Below are 21308 nucleotides of genomic sequence, written 5' to 3' on the forward strand. Positions count from 1 at the left end.
CAACAACAAAGATTGAATATTAAACAACAAAAAAATAGACGTGTACAACAAAAATAGAAAAATATTGAGCATGATATCTGGTACAAAGCAGGTTTTTTTTAACTAAAAGATCTGAGTACTTCTTTGTCCTTTAATGTCTACATATATATAAATATATATGAATAACACTTATTAAGTGTAAAATAAATAATACTGACACCGGTGCAAAATTGAAACACAATAGCAATAATAGTAAAGTGAATAAACATAGTTTAAAAAATGTAATATAAAAAAATGTAATATAATGATTAATATATAAATAAATAAAATAGAAAAGTAATTTTGAGCGTGATATCTGGCAGTATACAAAGTAATAATAATAATAATGAATTTTATTTATAAAGCACTGAGTTTTTAAAAAGTGATTAAAACACCTTTACCAGCTCCATCATAAGCCTATTAATCTGAAAATAGCCATTTTGCAAAATGAGTCCTTTTGTATATTTTGATGCTAATATTTCTACTTTTACTCAAGTTTTGCTATTTTAATTTTTACTAAAAGAGCACACAGTGTCCTTTCATGTCTACATGTAACTTGCAATCAATCGATCAATCGATCTGTCAATTCGAGCCCGAACAATCTCTGTTATTGTTTGTCAACAGATGGCTGAGAAGAGGACAACAGCAACCACAGACGGGCGTGTAAGACATCCAAATGTCCAGGATCGTGTTCAGCAGCAGCCATCAGTATCAGGTTATTAATGCCCCCCCCCCTCCCGGAGAGAGCAGCTGCACTCTGTGCTCGTCCTTTTGGTCGGAGCAGGAAACATGCGGTCATGCAGCGGCCAATGCCGAGTCCAGAGCAGGCAGATCAGCAGCGGAGTCCCCCCCCCCCCCCCCCCCCCCCCCCCCCCCCCCCCCCCCCCCTGCAGAAAGAAACCCCCTCTAAAAGAGAGCGAGGGAGGAGGAGGGGGGTTCGGTTACAGAGCAGAGGAAGATGAGGATGCAGAGGGAAGAGGATGTTGCAGAGGAGGCTGCACAGAGGCTTCGAAACGAACGGGAGGACAGCCTGCGTGATCAAGGTCTCAAGATGTAGGAGCCGCATCGCCAGGAGAGAGAGAGAGAGAGAGTGTGTGTGTGTGTGTGTGTGTGTGTGTGCGATGAACGCGCCATAACATCAGGGGCACTTGTGTTTCAAGGATATAGTGAAGGTGGAGAGGTGCAACCCCCTCCGCCTCCACGGAGGATGACAAATTAGTCCCCTGCGTTCAGCAAAAGGAGCGAGAGCATCGCCCGGAGGTGAGTGGAGTGCAAAGTCATGATGCTTCTCTTCTTCGCTCACTTATTTGTTTGTTTGTTTGCGTGCAGCTGTGACTCCCTCGTGTTGTTCAGGCCCCCCCCCCCCCCCGTCCCGCCTGACTTGTCAAAGTGTGGTGATGAAGCGGCGGCTCGTTGTCTCTCTTGATGTGATGTTATCCAGGATCCGATGTTGTCCACAGCTCAGCAGATGCTGCAGGATAGCCGCTCCAAGATCGAGCTGATCCGACTGCAGATTATCAAAGTCACCCAGGCTGGCAGCGGCAGTGATGGTGGTGACGGAGATGGAGGCGGAAACCCTGACGGCTCCACTCGCGGAGGTCAGAGTTCATGGGTCATGACCCCCTGTGAGAGGTTCACACAATGATGCACAATGTTTTTCCGTGACACAATTTGTCAGAATGTGTTTTTAAATGAGGGAAACTTCCTTCTTCTCTGTCAGCAGACTTTCTAAATAGTGGAAGAGGAAAACCAGAAAGCTATCAGAAATAATAAAAAAATAACTGAAATTGATATTAAATACAACTGTAATTTCATTTTATTGTTGAAAACCAGATGTTTTAAACGCCAAAGTTCAAATATATAATTTAACCAAATATGATCAGGGTTCAGAGAAAGTATTGATAACAAATTCCCTGCAGTTAATTTATTTATTATTTATTTATTTATTATTTATTTATTTATTACGATTTATTTGAATATAACGAAACCATGTCGCTGTGTTTACAGTTCAGAAAATGATGACATGTTTAAAAGAATAGACGTTCAGACGTCTAAATGATGAGAAACATGCATATCTGTAATGTTCAGCCCAGTGAAGCGGTGAATATCGATGGTGCTGAAACACGCTCCCTTCCTCTCAGCGGTCTCTCCGGCCCATGCGGCGGACGCTCGCCTGGCGGAGCTGCAGCGCCGCATGCAGAGGGAGGCGGAGGCGCTGGCGCTGGCCAACGGCGTGGTGAAGCAGCTGGAGGGACTCTCATCATCGCTGGACCAGGAGGCCCTGGTGGAGGTCTGAGTCTCATCCGGTCTCTTAGAGCAGAGGGGCAGAAACACAACGTGGAACGCATTGTTACCACGTTCAGGAATACTCACATGACAGCACATGTGGTTTTAGATGTCTATAACTTTTAGCGACTGATAAATAACATTATGGTTCCCCTGATAATTAGACTCAGTGTTTTACAGCCTGGTTCGTGTTCCTGTAAAAGCTTTTCCTCATAACGTACTTATTGTCCTGGTGGGAAAGCATCTGAAGCGGCCTTCAGGACACGTGACAATACATTTATGAAGAACCTTTAGCTTCTATTAGTTTCCATTCATGTTCCTTCACTTATAAGAATCAGCTCAGGGTTTCCAGTCACTGATGGACTCAAATGTGATATTTAATAAAAGCCCAAATCAATCAACCGTATCCCCAAATACCGCTCGGCCCCATGTTCATAACAACGCGGTGTTCACCTTCACCGCCAGGCTCAGTCCCGCGTGCACGAGTCCTCCCAGAAGCTGGATCTTCTGCGACTGTCTCTGGAGAAATGCACGACGGAGGAGAACCGGGACCCAGAAGAGGGACCCCCGTCTCCAGGAGACCCTGGACCCGGATGGCCCCTGTCCACCTCGGCATCCACCTTCTCTATGAAACCTGCCTCATTGACCGGTACGTTGCGGTCAAACTGAACGGTCACATTTAAAAATGTTTTCTTGCGTGTGTAGAAATAGATTTTTAGTAAGAGGGTCACACATAAAACTACCTGTACTTTGAATAAAGTCGTTCATGTTTTCTTCAACCTTTAACAAAGGAAGGTTAAAACCACCTTCCTTTGTTAAAGGTTGAATTTCTGAGGGTATTTTCTCTCAAATATGCAGCCGTCCTCCATGCGCTGCCGTCTGTGGATAATCAGACGTAATCTGATGGCTTGGGACCGTTCTCTTGTAAGCCGACAGTCGCCTTTGATGATGTAACGAGGAGACAAATCCTGGAGTTGCTCTGTTGGCAGCAAATAATGAGAACGAGTCTCTTGGACACAGAAATGAGGATGTGAGCGCTGCAGACAGCGCTGATTAGAGGCTGAAGACGAGAGATTTATTCAGGCTGACAAATTAAAGGTTTTATTTTGAAAAAACGCTGCGTTCACTTTGGTGCTTTAAACACTTTTAATGTCTTTTTGTAATCATGTTGTGTCTCTGCTGTTGATTTGTTTCTATTTGTGGTTGTTTTGTGTCTCTTTGTAGTAATTTGGAGTCTCTTTGTAGCCAGTTTGTGTGTCTTTGTCGCTGTTTTGTGTCTCTGTAGTCATTCTGAGTCTTTGTGTGTCTTTGTAGTCCTTTCTTGTCTCTTTGTAGTCATTTGATTCTTTTTGTAGTCTTTTCATGTCTCTTTGTAGTTGATAGTAATTTAAGTCTCTTTGTAGCCATTTTGAGTCTCTTTGTAGTTGCTTTGTGTCTCTTTATAGTTGCTTTGTGTTTCTTTGTAGCCATTTAGAGTCTCTTTGTAGTTGCTTTGTGTTTCTTTGTAGTCATTTCATGTCTCTATAGTTGCTTTGTGTCTCTTTGTAGTTGCTTTGTGTCTCTTTATTCATTTAGAGTCTCTTTGAATAGGAATTTCTTTCTAAGGATATCCGTGCAAACAGTTCTTTTGACCTTTAACACATTTTGTTTAGGAGATGCTCTCGTTGTAAACTGAGAGTCGAATCGTCTGTTTTTTAAAGTCAACATTTTCTTTACTATTTTTCAGGCAAACTTGAAGTCCGACTTCTTGGATGTGAAGATTTACTGAAACCTCGGAGCAACTCGGAGCAGGAAACCCATCTGAGTCCCACTGAGGACAGTTCAGGAGCTCACAGGACGGACTGTAAGTTTACTCAGCTTGTTTCCTACTGAAGATACAGAAGGATGAAAGATTACTGATCAATAGGATTATTGCAGTTACAATAACTAACAATAATAATACAGTAACAAAAAAAAGAATGAATAAGGTAGTGCTTTTATTTCAGGGCTGTATAATGTCTGAATAATTTCCTGGAAGGTTATTTTTTAAATTAATTATAGATACAATAGAAAAGTTGTTTAAACAATGCACACATTTGAAATATGTTTTCTAACATTAAATGAAAAATATAAAATATTCACTTGGGTTAAAATAATCAAATACATCTTTTAATTAATGTCATATTTGTTTCCCGAAAACTTACTTGATTATGTAGAAACCCATAAAAAACATATACAAATATTATATTATAATATATATATATATATATATATATATATATATATATAATTACATATTAAATAAAGTGCACAGACAAACAGATAACAGTACTTTTAATGCAACCTTGTGAACAGAAGTTAAGTTAACTCAAGGACAATAATATACCATCTGTTTCCAGAGCTTTCAATCCTTTTCTCATGGTCTTCATCTATGAATGGAACTTGCTCAGTTGCATGGAGTTATGTTGTTGTTTTGCTTATTAAAAGCTTTTTGCATGATACTGAAACATGCGTGTTGTAAAGTGCTCGTATAAAGGTTAATCGAATATCAGCCTTTTATTACATTATATCCTCATCCGATCAGGTTGGAAGTCATCTCAAAAAGCCCTTTTCTAAATGGCATGATATTTACTTAATGTCATAAAGTTTAACAGAAAAGACAAATGATGAACATTTATAACTTGATTTAAAATATTTTTCTCAGGAGCTCGTGGAGACAAAACCAGAGCTAAACGTAGAGAGAATATTTCACTTCAACCTTCAATCCAATTAAAAGGGGCAATGCAACCACAAAGAGACACAAAATAAATACAAAGAGACAACATTACAATAAAACAAACTACAAAGAGACACAAAACAACTACCAAGAGACATATTGACAACAAAGCAACTACAAAGAGACACAAAACAACTACCAAGAGACATATTGACAACAAAGCAACTACAAAGAGACACAAAACAACTACAAAGAGACAAAATGACAATAAAGCAACTACAAAGATACACAAAACAACTACAAAGAGACAAAATGACAATAAAGCAACTACAAAGAGACAAAACAACTACAAAGAGACACAAAACAACTACAAAGAGACTCAGGTTTAGCCGTAGCTCAACGTTGTTAGATGATAACATGATAGAGTTGTGACGTTGTGGTGTTTTTCTGCTCCAAAGTTCCCAAACAACAATGAATGCATCTTTAAGTTAATTCAAATGAACTGTTGTCACACTGCTTTGCGTCTTTGAACACACTCAGATATTTTATTTCACCTGTTTTCTAGTCCAGAAAATATATTTTTCACGCTTGAAATGAACTTCCTCCGTGTTATTGTGCATTATTACTTTTAACTTACACAGTTTATAGTTATGATCAGACTTTTTCCTAGAAACACGTTCTGTAAGCAGAGCAGGAGGGTCAGATGGGTCGGTTCCTCACGGTTGTGGTGAAGTTATGGTTATTTCTTCAGCGGAGATCAGCGCGGTGCTCCGGCTGGACAGCAGAGTGGTCGGCCGGACGCGCTGGTGCGCCGCCAGCAGGCTGAACTGGGATCAGACGTTCTGCATCCAGCTTGAGCGGGTGAGTCCAGTCACTGACATGCAGTCAGAAAAATTAATAAATAAAAAGCTCAACTCAAAATGATTTAAAATAGAGTTAAATCATATATAACGGGATGTACTTGGCGGCCCATCGCCGCCCGGAGACTTGACCCTCCTCTGCACGGAGCTCCCGGAGTACGCCGGGTGGATCGTGGAGCAGACGGCGACCTCGCGGCCGTCCATCCACTTCACGAAAACCAGCGGGCCGTCGCGGATCCACCTGATGGAGCTCCTGGGGTCCTTTTTGCTCAGCGCGTTCGAGTCTGTGCGCGGGCACCCTCTTCTGTTGGCCCCGTACGTGCCACACTCCCCGATGTTCAGGCCGAACAGATCCTTGAAGAGTCTCGGACTGGTGTAGAGATGATCCACGTATAAATGAAAGCCGCTGCCCAGGCAGGCCGTCTTCACCAGGGTCATGACGGCGTCGGGGGGAGCGGCGACTTCCCCGTGTACACGGTGAAATCCCAGGTGTAGCCGCTGCTGCCGTCGGCCAAAGCGAAGAGCTTGAAGCCCCACTTGGTCGGCTTGCCCTTCATGCGCTGCAGCGGCGCCGCCCTCTCGTCTACCGAGAGGTTCTGCCTCGGGTGGTAGGAAGATCTGCACGCGTCCTTCACCGAGTCCAGCAGGGGCTTCAGTCGAAACAGGCCGTCGTGGCCCGGCGTCCCCTTCCTCCGGTCGTTCTGCGTGTCCCTCTCGGGGTCGCTCATGTGGACGTTCCAAGAGATCACCCAGTACCGGTCCCACGGCATGACGTTGGCCGGGAACGGCACGCTGAAGATGCTACTCTTTTTTCAGTAATCCTGGACGTTGTCCAGCTTCACCAGCACGAAGAAGAACGTCAGGCCCACGTACTTGAAGAACTCCTGGGCGTCGAGGTCGGTCCACGAGTACTTTTTGCCCCTTTCGATGTTTTTCGCAGCTTGCTTGTTGGTGTTTTGACAAAGAGTTTTAACCGTGTCGTTGCTGAAGTACAGCTTGAACAGGTCCAGCGGCGTGTACGTGGTGTTGGAGTTCAGCTGGTGACCCGGCGGTCTCGCCGGGATGAATCTTTTGGGCGCCGGACACGAATCGGGATCTGTATCGGTTTTCCAGGCCGCGGTCGGGGGTTCTGGCTGAGGTGTTGGTGCTTCTCGTGCAAACCTGGAGCCTTGGGAACTCTTTTTATGTGGTGGGGAAAGAGATCGCTCTCTGGGCGGCTCTTCTTCTTCTTCTTCTTCTATGGAGGCATTTCCTGCAGCAGAGGGGCTCGGCTCCTCAGCGTCCTCTGGATCATCAGAAAGAATTGAAATATCGGACCGGAACGTATATGAGATACAGCTACTTTATATCCCCAAACTTATATACATATACAAATCAATATATAAATAATACCTAACATAATAATAATTATATATTTATTTAAAACAAATATTTACAAATGTAAGCATTTGTAAATATATATTTTTTAATAATAACAATATATTTTTTAAAGTTTTTTATATATGTATAAAAACATTTGTAAATATATTTTTAAATAATAATCTATTTAAAAACAAATGTACACATCTTTTTATATATACACATATATATATATATATATAAACCTTTGTAAATATTGATTTATATATATATATATAAAAACATTTGTAAAAAAAAATTATAATATATTATTATAAAAAAATATATATTTACAAACGTTTTTATATATAAATATATACTGTATATAAAAACTATATTCTTTTGAATATATATATTATTATTTTGGACATTAAGTCATTATTTGTGTTAATAAGACAATAAAGCATCGTTTCTATGAATATTAAATGGCCTTCAGGTACCTTAAAAAAACACGAGGGGCTCTCTCTATAGCCAGTGTTGGGTTTGTCCCTTCTGGGCTCCCGTTAGAAACATGGCGGACTCCGCCTCCGGCTCCCTCTGTACATATGTAGGGCCCATTCTAACCAAAACACAAGCATTTTTTAATCACACATTTTTAACCTACATATCGAAGTATGCAAATATATACATGGTGTCATTGGGGAGCTGCTGTTTGTATACACATTTAAATACTATTGTATATATACTGTTTATAACAGTATATTGATGCATATTATAGACAACACATTCATGAATATGTAAATGTGTCCATTTTAATAAGACAATGTATTCTCTCCATCATCTTTTCTTTGGACATTAAATATAATAAATGTCTCTGACGTCACTGAAGTGACAGGAAGCAGCACGCTCACAGCAGGTCCTCCTCCGGATCGATTCCCTCTTGGTGAGCCATGTCTTCGTCCGTGAAGAAGCTCTCCGCTCCGGACTCCCCGTCGTCCTCGTTCACAACGGGCGCCTCCTCCGTGCTGTTTGATGCCATGTTTGTTTGGGGGGGGGGGGTGTTGGGGGGGGGGCGGTCGCGAGCTCCTCAAACAAAGTGCGAGCAGTCTCGAAAAAACGGCGCGCGCATAGTTCCTTTTCGGTTTTCGCGTCCGGTCCCGTTCGCCTCGCTGTGATTGGCTGGTCGCCGTGACGTCGACGCGGCGAGCTCCTTTTTTTTTCTTTTCCTTGTGATGTCACTTCCGGACCGTTTTTGCCCGGGCCCTGGGTTTCCCGCCGTTCACCACTGTCCGAGTGCGCGCATGATAATCGATAATCGATAATCAATAATCGATAATCGATAATCGGTTACAAACGGTACTCCACCGATCATGGCGGCTGAGGCCCGAACAGGACTGCTCTTCTTCGTTGGAATCGGCAGACTTCACGCTGCTCGCCACGGTTCTTCTTCTTCTGTTCATTTAATGGCGGTACAACATTACATATACCACATACTGCCACCTACTGGACCGGAGTAGTACTCATATACATATATATATATATGTGGATGTATATAAAGTGGATGTATACTGTATATACATCCACATATATATATGTATGTATGTATATATAGTATATATATATACTGTATATACATCCACACATATATATATATATATATAGAGAGAGAGAGAGATCACCCGTATATATATATACATATGTATGTATGTATATATATATATACAGTATATATATTTATATATATATACATACTGTATATACATCCACACATATATATATATAGAGAGAGAGAGATCACCCGTATATATATATATATATATACATATGTATGTATGTATATACAGTATATATATATATATATACTGTATATACATCCACATATATATATATATGTATGTATGTATATACAGTATATATATATACTGTATATACATCCACACATATATATATATATATAGAGAGAGAGAGATCACCCGTATATATATATATATATATATACATATGTATGTATATATATATACAGTATATATATTTATATATATATACATACTGTATATACATCCACACATATATATATATAGAGAGAGAGATCACCCGTATATATATATATATATATATACATATGTATGTATGTATATACAGTATATATATATACTGTATATACATCCACACATATATATATAGAGAGAGAGAGAGATCACCCGTATATATATATATATATACATATGTATGTATGTATATACAGTATATATATACTGTATATACATCCACATATATATATATATATATGTGGATGTATATATAAAGTGGATGTATACTGTATATACATCCACATATATATACTGTATATAGAGATCACCCGTATATAAATATATGTACATATGTATGTATACAGTATATGTGGATGTATATAAAGTGGATGTATACTTCATATGCATTCACATATATACATATGTATATATATGTGAATGGATATATAGTGTATACATACATATATATGTGGATGTATATACAGTATATATAATATATATACAGTATGTATATACATCCACATATATACATATGTGTATATATATATATACATATGTATATATATGTGGATGTATATTCAGTATGTATATATATAAATAAATATATATATATATGGATGTATATATAGTGTATATATATACATACTATATATACATCCACATATATATTTATATATACACACATACTGTATATAGATCCACATATTTATATATAGACATATATACACATATATATAATGTTCTAAGTCACTATTTTGAGTTACTAAGTAATTATTTAGGAAAAGCTTTGCATTTTACCCACTCATTAAATATTTTATTTTGAGATACTATCTCATTATTTTGAGAGACTACTTCATTATATCGAGGTACTAACTCACCTTGTCATTATTTTGGTGTGTATATATATATATATATATATATATATATATATATATATATATATATATATATACAGTTTTAAATGAAGTGTTTTTGGGGGGGTATTGCTCTTATTTTTAAGTATTTAAAGTCCATTGGTTTTTTATTGTTGTAGTTCTGTCTATGGCCAGCAGGTGTCGCCCTAACACCGGTTGAAATTAATTCATCACAGAATCTCACACTCATTCAGTACAGAGTGCAGAAAGGTGACATCATAGCATGTTTAGCACAAGAGCTCAGAGGAGTTGTGTTTCATTGAACTGAGACAGAAGTCTTTGTTATTTGAATTTTCACTTAAAACTCAACTAAAACTTTTAAATCTGAGAAAGAAATCCGGTTCCACAGTTAAAGTCATTTGTAGTTTTTTTTTTACCACTATCACTCTGAAACGACTCCAGCTGATTTCACCCAGTTGTTTATTTGTGTTAATGGTTTGTGTGCCTGTTGCCGACAGTCTCGAGAGCTGGAGGTCGCCGTCTTCTGGGGGGACCGCAGGGCGATGTGTGCGGTGAAGTCCCTGAGGCTGGAGGAGGTGATGGACGCCCAGAACCACAGCCAGGAGATCCATCTGGAGCCACAGGGCCTCCTGTACGCCCAGGTACACGCCGTTGGCTGGGGGCAAAGGTCATAACACGTCCAGTCAGGCTTTTAAAAAGGATTTTATTTCAGAAATAAATTAATTAATACATGTTCTTCTAATGGAGAACTTCAAGGTTTTATAACCTTGGGGAATCAATTGTTATTCAAACTCCATCAATTGTTTAATATCACCATGTTAATGCATTAAATAATATAATTTATTTATAATTATTTATTATGTATTCATTATATTCACACAAAAATATAGAGTTTGTGAAATTAAATTGTAAAAAATTTAGTTTTATTGAATTTTTATTTTACAGTGAAATTACAACGTGCACGACGCATACATATTTCTCTTTGTACATGAGAAAAATAAATGTAAAATAAAAATACACGTGTGTTCAGATAAAAGCAAATATATGAATACAAATGGGTAATTATGAACCTGATAATTGTGCATCTACTTCAACATATATAAAATATATATATATATATATATATATATATATATATATATATAAAATATTGCTTTGTGGAGATTTTAATGAGATAAAACGTGTCCTTCTTTTTAAAACACCTTTTGGTCATAGCCACGTTTGAATATTCTTAAAGGGACAGTGTGTATTTGTGACATCTAGTGGTGAGGTTGCAGATTGCAACCAGCTGAATACCCCTCTGCTCACCTGTGTAGGAGAACTACGGTGGCCTTCAGGTACCTTAAAAAAACACGAGGGGCTCTCTCTATAGCCAGTGTTGGGTTTGTCCCTTCTGGGCTCCCGTTAGAAACATGGCGGACTCCGCCTCCGGCTCCCTCTGTACATATGTAGGGCCCATTCTAACCAAAACACAAGCATTTTTTAATCACACATTTTTAACCTACATATCGAAGTATGCAAATATATACATGGTGTCATTGGGGAGCTGCTGTTTGTATACACATTTAAATACTATTGTATATATACTGTTTATAACAGTATATTGATGCATATTATAGACAACACATTGATCTGTCACGTGATCGATAAATCACCAAATATCCCATGTATACAAAACTTTTATGTTTTTAAAACGAGGAAAAATATCCACAACCACAAATTCTAATATTGCAATAAACCTTTCACATTATTTACCCAACAAATACATCGGTTAAACCAATCAATGGATACAAAGTTGAATATCAATATTTCAACAGAAGGTAAATAAAAAGAAAATACACGCATGTTATGCATTTTACATATGAGAAGTTAATCTGTGCATTAAAACTATGTGATAAATAAAATCCTCCCGTCGTGGATTTTCCAGCTTCAGTTCATCGACGCGGTGGTTGAGCGGCAGCCGAGACTGAGACGCCAGCGCTGCATCTTCACCAAGGAGAGAGGTAACGGGCCGCCGGGCGGGTCTTACTTGTGCGTCTGGTTCGGGCGGTGTAACTTCCCACTTCCTCTTCCCCCCCCAGGGAAGAACTTCCTCCGAGCGGCCCAGATGAACATGAACTTTGCCACGTGGGGCCACCTGATGATGAGCGTCCTCCCCCGCTACAGCTCCTTCACCACATTCAGCTCGGCCCTCTCCGCGACCCCCGACCAGCGTCCGGCCCAGAGGGAGCCTGAACGCACCGCTCCGCTGCCGAGGTCAGAGTAAACGGGTAGAAATACTCTGGTACAAGTCAAATGTTACTTGACAAAAAGGCATGTGAGTGTAGTCAGTAAAAGGTAGTTTAAGTATTTAAAATATGAGCGCTCTACTGTTCCGATATTAGATTATTATTATTATGCCATTTTCATTCGGTTGTTTTTTTGTCTTCGTGAATCTGCAGCGAAGCTCCAGAAATCCGACTCGGCGTCTCTGAAGATCCTCCGTCTCCCGGCGATGAAGACGAGGCTCCCGTCTTCATCGCCGCCGCCGCCGCCGCGCACAACACATCGCTGGTGAATATTTTATGATTTATGCTTTTATCCAAAGTCTGGAACCGTAGTACGTTCTTTATAATATAATAATACGAGTGTAAAGCCTACAGCGCGACATGCTCATCAGGCCAGAACATCCCTGTTGTTTGGATGCATTTATAACTTTTAAAAACAAATAATTTTGTGTCTTTTCTGTCATCCACCAGATTACATAACTGACATATTGTTGAAACTCCATTTAGAAGCTGATTTGAGCTTTTAATGCAGGATTACAGTGTCTCCAAGGGCCAGAGCATCTGTTTAGGTCCTTTTATCTGGTCCTGAACCAGTCTCAGTGTAGTCCTGGTCCTCTATAGACCTCCACCAGTAAGCAGACCATCAGAGAGAAGGTGGTCTGTTTCCATAGAGTTCTTCTTAAAGATCCTCACATTTGATTTGTTTGCTTCGGACGAATAGTAAAATATTTCTTTGTCTTTTTGTTTACACAGTTGTCCATAAACAACACCGACGGAAGTGAAGATCCGCCTGCATCTGCTCCAAAGTACACACACACACACACGCACACAAATATTAATGTTATATACTGTAAAAGGTCATTTCCTTTACTCTCGTTCCCCCACTAGGATGCAGAAGGAGGATTTCCGGTACATTTCGGTGCTGGGCCGAGGACACTTTGGGAAGGTGAGCGCTTCAAACCGCTCTTCACTTCCTCTTCTTCTCCTGTTTGTCCGTTTTGGTCCTGAATGTTTCTGTTCAGGTCCTGCTGGCCGAGTTCAAGAAGACGGAGAAACTTTACGCCATCAAAGCCTTGAAGAAGAGAGACGTTGTGACTCGCGACGAAGTGGACAGGTGTGTGTGTGTGTGTGTGTGTGTGTGTGTGTGTGTGTGTGTGTGTGTGTGTGTGTGTGTGTGTGTGTGTGTGTGTGTGTGTGTGTGTGTGTGTGTGTGTGTGTGTGTGTGTGTGTGTGTGTGTGTGTGTGTGTGTGTGTGTGGTTTAATCAGGTGGACCAGGGTCCCCCCAAAATACAACGACAGACTCTCTGTGGTTTATCCTGACCCCCATTTTCAGTGCTTTTGAAATCCACTAATTCCCATTATTAAGTCCAGCAACACATTTTGGCTTATCGTGGGATATCTTTGAATTATGGCACATTATTTTTCGGAGGGATTTACTCCGATTGCCGGAAGGGAGAACCGGCCTGCACACCGACGTATTAAAAACATGATCACGTAATACCACGAGACACCGCGAGGGGTGCAGGAGGTGGAAGAGAACGTCCATTAGTAACGAAGGCAAATGGGTCCTGTGGGATCTGGCGCCATCTAGTGGTGAGGTTCCAGACTGCAACCAACGGAAACCTTTCCCCTACGTCCTTCCTGGGCTCCTGTAGAAGAATGTCAGACTCCGTGAAGTATTTATATACCAAACGGCTCATTCTAAGGGAATGAAAACATACGTACGTATTAATATTCCATTTCACGCTGGCCATTTAAATTTGATTAGTAACCGACTTTGTCAGTTTTCTCTTCAAATAAAAGTTAAAGCGCTTCAAATTAAACAGAATAAACAATCTACTCTGAGAACAGGTTTGTTTTATTGACTTTGTTGATGCGGTTGAGTTAATTAAACTCAATTGAACAGAATTAAGAACCTTTATTGGATTCTTCATTTACACATTAGCCATCAGACTAATTAAATGCCGGCTGTAATTTAAATGAGTTTTAAGCCAAAAGGAGACAGTTGTAAGTAACGTCTGTAGACTCAAGGCCTCCCCGAAGGAGCTCAAACCTGGCAGTAAAACCACATGTAGCCCCCCCTCTCTGTTGCTGTTTTAATCAGGGTCCTCCTACTTTCCCCCTGTTTGCATGGGAGGTGCACTGAAAGAGGGTCTACTTAAATTCTTACTATGGCCTACTGTTGGTGTGGGCTCAACTCCCATGCATTTATATACATATATATCCCGGGTTAAATTCCTCGTGTCCTTTATAAATATAGCAGGTTGCTAACCCTGGAATTCTGTCAAGACACGGGATTAACCCACATTAACATTTATTCTTCCCAAAACAATACGCATAACAGAAACACACACTCATCCCGGGCGTTAACAGTCTGTGCTAGGGTACCCTAGGCTGGCGCGCTTGTTGGAGCTCAGGTTAATCCTCCCCATCTGCGGGGTCAGTACTCACGGTCCCCAGAGAGAGCGAATGATGCAGTCCCACTAAAACCAGCTGGTCCCCTCTGGAAGCGCGATGATCCCCGGAACCTCCGTCCTGCCTCCCCTCTTCTCGCCGGCTACGTCGTCCTCAAGGAACCCCTCACGGGTTAACCGTCAGCTGGTCCGCCGCACTCCGACCGCGCTTTCAACCCGGCTCACCGTCCTCCGTGGATCTGCTCCTCGACGCCAATCCCAAACCCTCCGTTCACTCTTCCGCTAACACACCTGTTCCCCCACCCTCGAAATCATCCCGAACTCTAGCATCACCTCCCTTTTATCGTCACTCACCTCCCTCCTTCTGATTGGCTCCCCACCCTCTGGACACCGGAACCAGCCCAGAAAAGTCGTGAAACAACAGACCTCATAACAAAACGCACCACCACACACATGTAATCAAATCAGCAGGGCGCTACACACATTCAAGACATTCAAGTCAAAGTCGAGAAACAAGAGTAACTCCTTGAATGTGAGGTTTGTATCTTTGCAGCCTGATGAGCGAGAAGAGGATCTTCGAGATGATCAACGCATCCAGACACCCGTTCCTGGTGAGCCTCCACGGCTGCTTCCAGACCGGCGACCACGTCTGCTTCGTCATGGAGTATCTGCCGGGCGGCGACCTCATGATCCACATCCACAACAACGTCTTCAGCGAGGCCCAGACGCGGTTTGTTTGTTTAAAGACCCAAAACAGTGTGAATGTAACTATATACTCAAGAGCTGGATTTAAAGTTACTGTGAGGAACTTTTAACTGGTTATGAAACCGTCTTATTTTAATACTGATGCCTCCCGTGTCTGTAAACGAGACCAGAACCAGGACTGAGAGGGGCAGACTGTCAGACCCCGCTGCAGTAAAATTAGAGGTTTTCTAAAGGGACCGTGGTGCTCAGAGACACTACCACCTTAGTCCACATGGGGCGCCAAAACACCACCAAATTAAAGTTCCTCGTTGTATCTTCAAGTACAATTTTGAAGTATTTGTACTTCCCATTTTGTTACTTTGTACTTCTATTCCACTATAATTTAGAGGTACAATAAACCATATTCTGATTTCGATATTCAAGCAACCCAGCCAGTGTGGTAATAAATATAGAATAATAATCTAGTAAAACCTGTTGTTGTTGTTTATAGGTTTTATTCGGCATGTGTCCTGCTGGGTTTAGAGTTCCTGCATCTGAATAAAATCATCTATCGGTGAGTCGCATAGTGTAGACGTCCCTGAGCGTCACTGACGATACCTCCAGGGGTGACTTCATGTCCTGTGTTCCAACAGAGACCTGAAGCTGGACAACCTGTTAATGGATGCAGATGGATTCATAAAAATCACAGACTTTGGTCTTTGTAAAGAAGGTGAGTTGATTGAGCAAGTATAGAGTAGGCGTGTTTGCACGTGCACGTACGTGCACGTGCAAACACGCCTACTCTATACTACTAGCGCCTTGTTTACATTCAGTACATCACCAGACTCTCTATTCCGGCTTCTGGTCATCAGATTTACAGAAAAACAGTTTTTGTTTGTAGACTAAATGGGAGAATTATTGGGTAATTGGATTCCATCAATGTGTTGTCTGCATCCCATTTAATCTCTGTAGCACTTCATTTGTTGGATACGACCACCAGATTAAATGTTCCAATACAATGGTTTAATTAGGCTTTAATTACTCTTCTTCGGCAGGGATAGGTCACGGAGATCGGACCTCCACTTTCTGTGGGACCCCTGAGTTTCTGGCCCCTGAGGTCCTGACGGACGACAACTACACCCGGGCGGTGGACTGGTGGGGGATGGGCGTCCTCATCTTCGAGATGCTCGTCGGAGAGGTTGTTAACACGCATTTTAGTTTTTAATGTCTAGTTGCAACAGTCGAGAGCCGGTTATCAAGATTCCCAAATATACCAAAGTTAAAGGGACAGAAGTGATGTTTTAGAAGTGTGTTGTTTGAGGTACTTCTACATAGTCTGTGTTTTATTACTGCAGTAGACGGAGTACCAACACGGGAGGAAAGCAAAGTTCTGCTGTGGACGTATTTTAAGTGTTATACTTATAATACTTTCACCTCTTTATCTCTCTTTGTGCTCTTTTTAAAGACACAAGACTCCTTTGACAAAAACAGTCCTCTCAGAACTTGTGGGTTGCTGGTTCAACGCTGCCTCGATAAGTTAGTTAGTTTGTGACATTGACAACACAAACAAACGAGCCGATCGAGGTCAAAGCTCTGTTTCTGTCGATGGAGTCTGGTGTCTTTGAAGATGACCGATCCTCAGCAGCACTTAGTTCCCCCGTCGGCTTCACGGCTCTTCCTTTACATCTCTAACTCGCCGTCTGTCCTGCTCCTAGTCTCCGTTCCCCGGTGAGGATGAGGAGGAGGTGTTCGACAGCATCGTCAACGATGACGTGCAGTACCCAGAGTCTCTTCCTCCTGACGTCGTCTGCATCCTCCAGAAAGTAAACTTAACTCTGACTTCTTTACAATTACTTTGAGGTATTCGGGCCCACATTTTATTTGCCATTAAATTGGAAAACCGAAGGATACTGAATTAGAATATTACAAAAAAACAACAATTCTAAAGGGGAAAATAAATAAATAAATAAAAACAAAAAAGCAAAACATTTCCTATTCTTATCAAGGCCCTCCGGTTTGAATAGAAAACGTTTAAAAAACATTGACTGACTGTAACAATCAGAAAAGCTGTCTAGTATAATTAGTTTATAATAATATTATATTATAATATAAGTTTTTAAAGTATAACACATTTAAGAACCTGTTGCTGCAGCTGTTGAAGAAGAACCCTCTGAAGCGACTCGGCGCCGGCGAGCGGGACGCCACCGACGTCAAAGGAGAGACGTTCTTTGAGGTAAATCCCTTTTGTAGACTGTAAATAAATAAATGACCTCTAAACCTCTTTAACACAACTGTTAAGACCCATTAGTAGTATTGATGTAGTAATACCACACTTTGAAAATACTCCACGACAAGTAAACGTCCTGCTTTCAAAACCTTACTGAGGTTAAAGTATGTTATCAACTAAATGTACTTGGAATAGAAGTATTCAGTATAAAGTACAATGTGTACCTCTGTGATGTAGTACAGTATAAAGTACAACATGTACCTCTGAGGTGTAGTACAGTAAAAAGTACAATATGTACCTCTGAGATGTAGTACAGTATAAAGTACAACGTGTACCTCTGAGGTGTAGTACAGTAAAAAGTACAATATGTACCTCTGTGATGTAGTACAGTATAAAGTACAACATGTACCTCTGAGGTGTAGTACAGTAAAAAGTACAATATGTACCTCTGAGATGTAGTACAGTATAAAGTACAACGTGTACCTCTGAGATGTAGTACAGTAAAAAGTACAACATGTACCTCTGAGATGTAGTACAGTAAAAAGTACAACATGTACCTCTGAGATCAATTTTAAAAAAGAACAATATTCAGCTGGAAATACAAACCTGTACCTGTACAAGTACCTGTACCTGTAAATGACCTTTGAATGCCCTTCACCTTCCAGACCATCGACTGGGAGGCCCTCCTGGCCAAGAAGGCCACGCCTCCGTTCCTGCCGTCCATCAAAGAGTCGCTGGACGTCGGAAACTTCGACAGCGAGTTCACGCGACTGCAGCCCATCATGTCGCCGCCCTCCAAGCCCTTCGTGCTCTCCGCCGAGCAGCAGGACGCCTTCGCAGACTTCGACTTCTGCGCTTTGTACGGACGAAGGTCGAGCTGTGGAGGACGTAGTCCGCCCGCTTCATCTTCGACGTCTGTCGGGGAGTAACGACGCTCCATTTAATTAGTTTAATTAGAATTAAAAGAGGAAACGTTGAACGTTGACAAGACTCTTCCAAAATGAGTCTTTGGTATTACTTAAACTCCTTTATTAAGTACTATTACTGAGCATTTTGCTCATTACGACCACAAACGTGGTCATAACTTTTGAGTTTATAAACTAAATCGAGTCATTAATTCAAAAGGAAACATTAAAGGAACATTTCAATATTTTGGGAAATAGTCATATTCACTTTCTTGGCATAAGTTAGATGAAAAGATTGATACCGGTAAACGTGAGGCTACTGGTTAGCTTAGCTTAGCTTAGCAATAAGACTGGACCAATTAGGTGCCATTTAGCACATGTAGCTAAGCCCCCGCTAGCTGTTTCCCCCCGTTTCCAGTCTTTGTGCTAAGCTAAGCTAATCGACTGCTGGCGAAAGCTTAATATATTATATTATATTTATAGAGAGGTATCGATCTTATCGTCCACAACCACCACAAAGTGTCAACATGTTGCATTAAAAACTAAATGATTTGTTAGTTGGAGTCCTAGTTTGTTGGCAATCAGATCTTTTGAAAGCCAGAAAGTGGACTTCTAGCCCAATAATCATTTAGCTATTTGTATTCATCCCTTTATTAATAGCAGTGGAGGAAGAATCAGATCTTTTAGCAATAAAACAAAGTGGAATTAGTCCTGCATTCAAAATGGTAATTAAGTAAAGAGTACGAAAAGTAAAAGTATTAAGCAGAAACTAACTGCATTTTAATTATTCCCTGCCACACATGAATCACTTCAATGTTGCAGCTGTTAAAGGAGGAGCTCATTTGAAGTACTTTAAAAAATACGTACAAAATTAAACTATAATAATACATCCTAATTCATTAGTTGATTTATATTTTTCATTACTAATGTGAATATAAAGCTGTCAAATGTAGTAAGTAGCATGAAATAGACACACTCAAGTAAAAGTATCTGAAGCGTATACTAAAACCCAAAATTTGAGGAAGAGTCCTCATTTCCAACTGGTCTTGAAAGCACCGCCGACTAAACAAACTCTTTGAGTGTTTCTGCAGGAGTCTTCAGACCGGACTACAAACATGGCCGATTTCACTGACTGTTCATCGATCGATGAACCAGGCAGTATCTCCATTTTTTTTGGGGGGGGGTTGAAAAAGAAGCAATTACAACCCTTCATATTGTCACCGGTCGTGTCCATGAGGTCTGGTTCAGGGGAAATGGACCAACAGATGCAGGATGCTTGAAGAGTTCCTCTCTTTATCGCCACGTATTGATTATTAAAGTATAATTTCAATACTCCAGGACTGAATAACTTACAAATAGCATTATTGCCGTCTCTATGCATCACTGTGACCGGCTTCGCCCACTGCCTTGACCGCACTAATGAAACAGTTTCTGCTTACGAGACTTTTTTTTGTTTTTGAAAGCATTGGAAATGTTTAATGTCCTTCCCTCGAGAAGCAAAGACGCTTTCACATGTCAGTCTGCACCCGGCTGTAGAAACGCATGGCACCGTGGTGAAACGGGCACTAGGAACCCTGTAAATGCTAGCTAGCTATATATATATATATTTATTTATATGTATTTAAATATAAATAAATATATTTATTTATAAATATATATATATATATATATGATTAAATATATATTTATTTATAAATATATATATTTATTTATATATATATTAAAAAAAGAGAAGCCATAGAGAATCTAATATAGCCATAATAACAAGAAACATATCTGTATTTTGTATTTAGAAAATCATATTATATATATTAATATTTCCTTATAGCTCAGTTTTAAACTCACAGCGACTTTAAAGAGCAACTTAACACCAAATCCAGTTTTAGGACCGAGACAAAAGAGTCATTTATATAGACTTCTATACAACCAGAGGAGTCGCCCCCTGGTGGTCAGTAGAGAGAATGCAGCTTTACCACATGAAGCATAGACTTCTATACAACCAGAGGAGTCGCCCCCTGGTGGTCAGGAGAGAGAATGCAGCTTCAACACATGAAGCATAGACTTCTATACAACCAGAGGAGTCGCCCCCTGGTGGTCAGGAGAGAGAATGCAGCTTCAACACATGAAGCATAGACTTCTATACAACCAGAGGAGTCGCCCCCTGGTGGTCAGTAGAGAGAATGCAGCTTTAACACATGAAGCATAGACTTCTATACGACCAGAGGAGTCGCCCCCTGGTGGTCAGGAGAGAGAATGCAGCTTTAACACATGAAGCATAGACTTCTATACAACCAGAGGAGTCGACCCCTGGTGGTCAGTAGAGAGAATGCAGCTTTAACACATGAAGCATAGACTTCTATACAACCAGAGGAGTCGCCCCCTGGTGGTCAGTATAGAGAATGCAGCTTTAACACATGAAGCATAGACTTCTATACAACCAGAGGAGTCGCCCCCTGGTGGTCAGTAGAGAGAATGCAGCTTTAACACATGAAGCATAGACTTCTATACAACCAGAGGAGTCGCCCCCTGGTGGTCAGTATAGAGAATGCAGCTTTAACACATGAAGCATAGACTTCTATACAACCAGAGGAGTCGCCCCCTGGTGGTCAGTATAGAGAATGCAGCTTTAACACATGAAGCATAGACTTCTATACAACCAGAGGAGTCGCCCCCTGGTGGTCAGGAGAGAGAATGCAGGTTTTAAGACA

The 21308-nt window shown here is 40.7% G+C and overlaps 2 protein-coding genes across 3 annotated transcripts; one reads left to right on the forward strand and one right to left on the reverse strand.

Annotated features, from left to right (window-relative positions):
- The first annotated feature begins 991 nt into the window (after positions 1-991).
- Positions 992-20195, forward strand: LOC117736517 (serine/threonine-protein kinase N2-like). The gene is made up of 21 exons (XM_034541905.1): positions 992-1071; positions 1179-1278; positions 1460-1616; positions 2160-2308; positions 2770-2953; positions 4031-4147; positions 5751-5860; positions 10600-10743; positions 12030-12105; positions 12184-12358; positions 12544-12655; positions 13123-13175; positions 13258-13315; positions 13392-13483; positions 15338-15514; positions 15980-16042; positions 16122-16198; positions 16524-16666; positions 17184-17291; positions 17621-17701; positions 18361-20195. The coding sequence occupies exons 3-21, from the start codon at positions 1466-1468 to the stop codon at positions 18622-18624; spliced, it is 2334 nt and encodes a 777-aa protein (XP_034397796.1). The 5' UTR covers positions 992-1071; positions 1179-1278; positions 1460-1465; the 3' UTR covers positions 18625-20195.
- Positions 5285-11699, reverse strand: LOC117736518 (piggyBac transposable element-derived protein 4-like). Of its 2 annotated transcripts, XM_034541907.1 has the most exons (3): positions 8109-8640; positions 7698-7816; positions 5285-7144 (listed from the first exon to the last, which is right to left on the reverse strand). In XM_034541907.1, exon 3 carries the CDS (start codon positions 6627-6629, stop codon positions 6294-6296), a length of 336 nt encoding a protein of 111 aa, XP_034397798.1. In that variant the 5' UTR covers positions 6630-7144; positions 7698-7816; positions 8109-8640; the 3' UTR covers positions 5285-6293. The 2 variants fall into 2 exon arrangements, with proteins under 2 accessions (XP_034397798.1, XP_034397797.1); XM_034541906.1 differs by lacking the exons at positions 7698-7816; positions 8109-8640 and adding an exon at positions 11444-11699.
- Positions 20196-21308: the final 1113 nt, after the last annotated feature.

Source organism: Cyclopterus lumpus, chromosome 9 (assembly GCF_009769545.1).
Source record: "Cyclopterus lumpus isolate fCycLum1 chromosome 9, fCycLum1.pri, whole genome shotgun sequence".
NCBI lineage: Eukaryota > Metazoa > Chordata > Actinopteri > Perciformes > Cyclopteridae > Cyclopterus > Cyclopterus lumpus.

Coding starts and splice junctions, on each gene's coding strand:
- LOC117736517 (XM_034541905.1), top strand. CDS start 1,466: ATGTTGTCCACAGCTCAGCAGATGCTGCAGGATAGCCGCTCCAAGATC. Junction 1,617..2,159: donor TGACGGCTCCACTCGCGGAG/GTCAGAGTTCAT, acceptor CCTTCCTCTCAG/CGGTCTCTCCGGCCCATGCG. Junction 2,309..2,769: donor ACCAGGAGGCCCTGGTGGAG/GTCTGAGTCTCA, acceptor CTTCACCGCCAG/GCTCAGTCCCGCGTGCACGA.
- LOC117736518 (XM_034541906.1), bottom strand. CDS start 6,297: ATGACCCTGGTGAAGACGGCCTGCCTGGGCAGCGGCTTTCATTTATAC.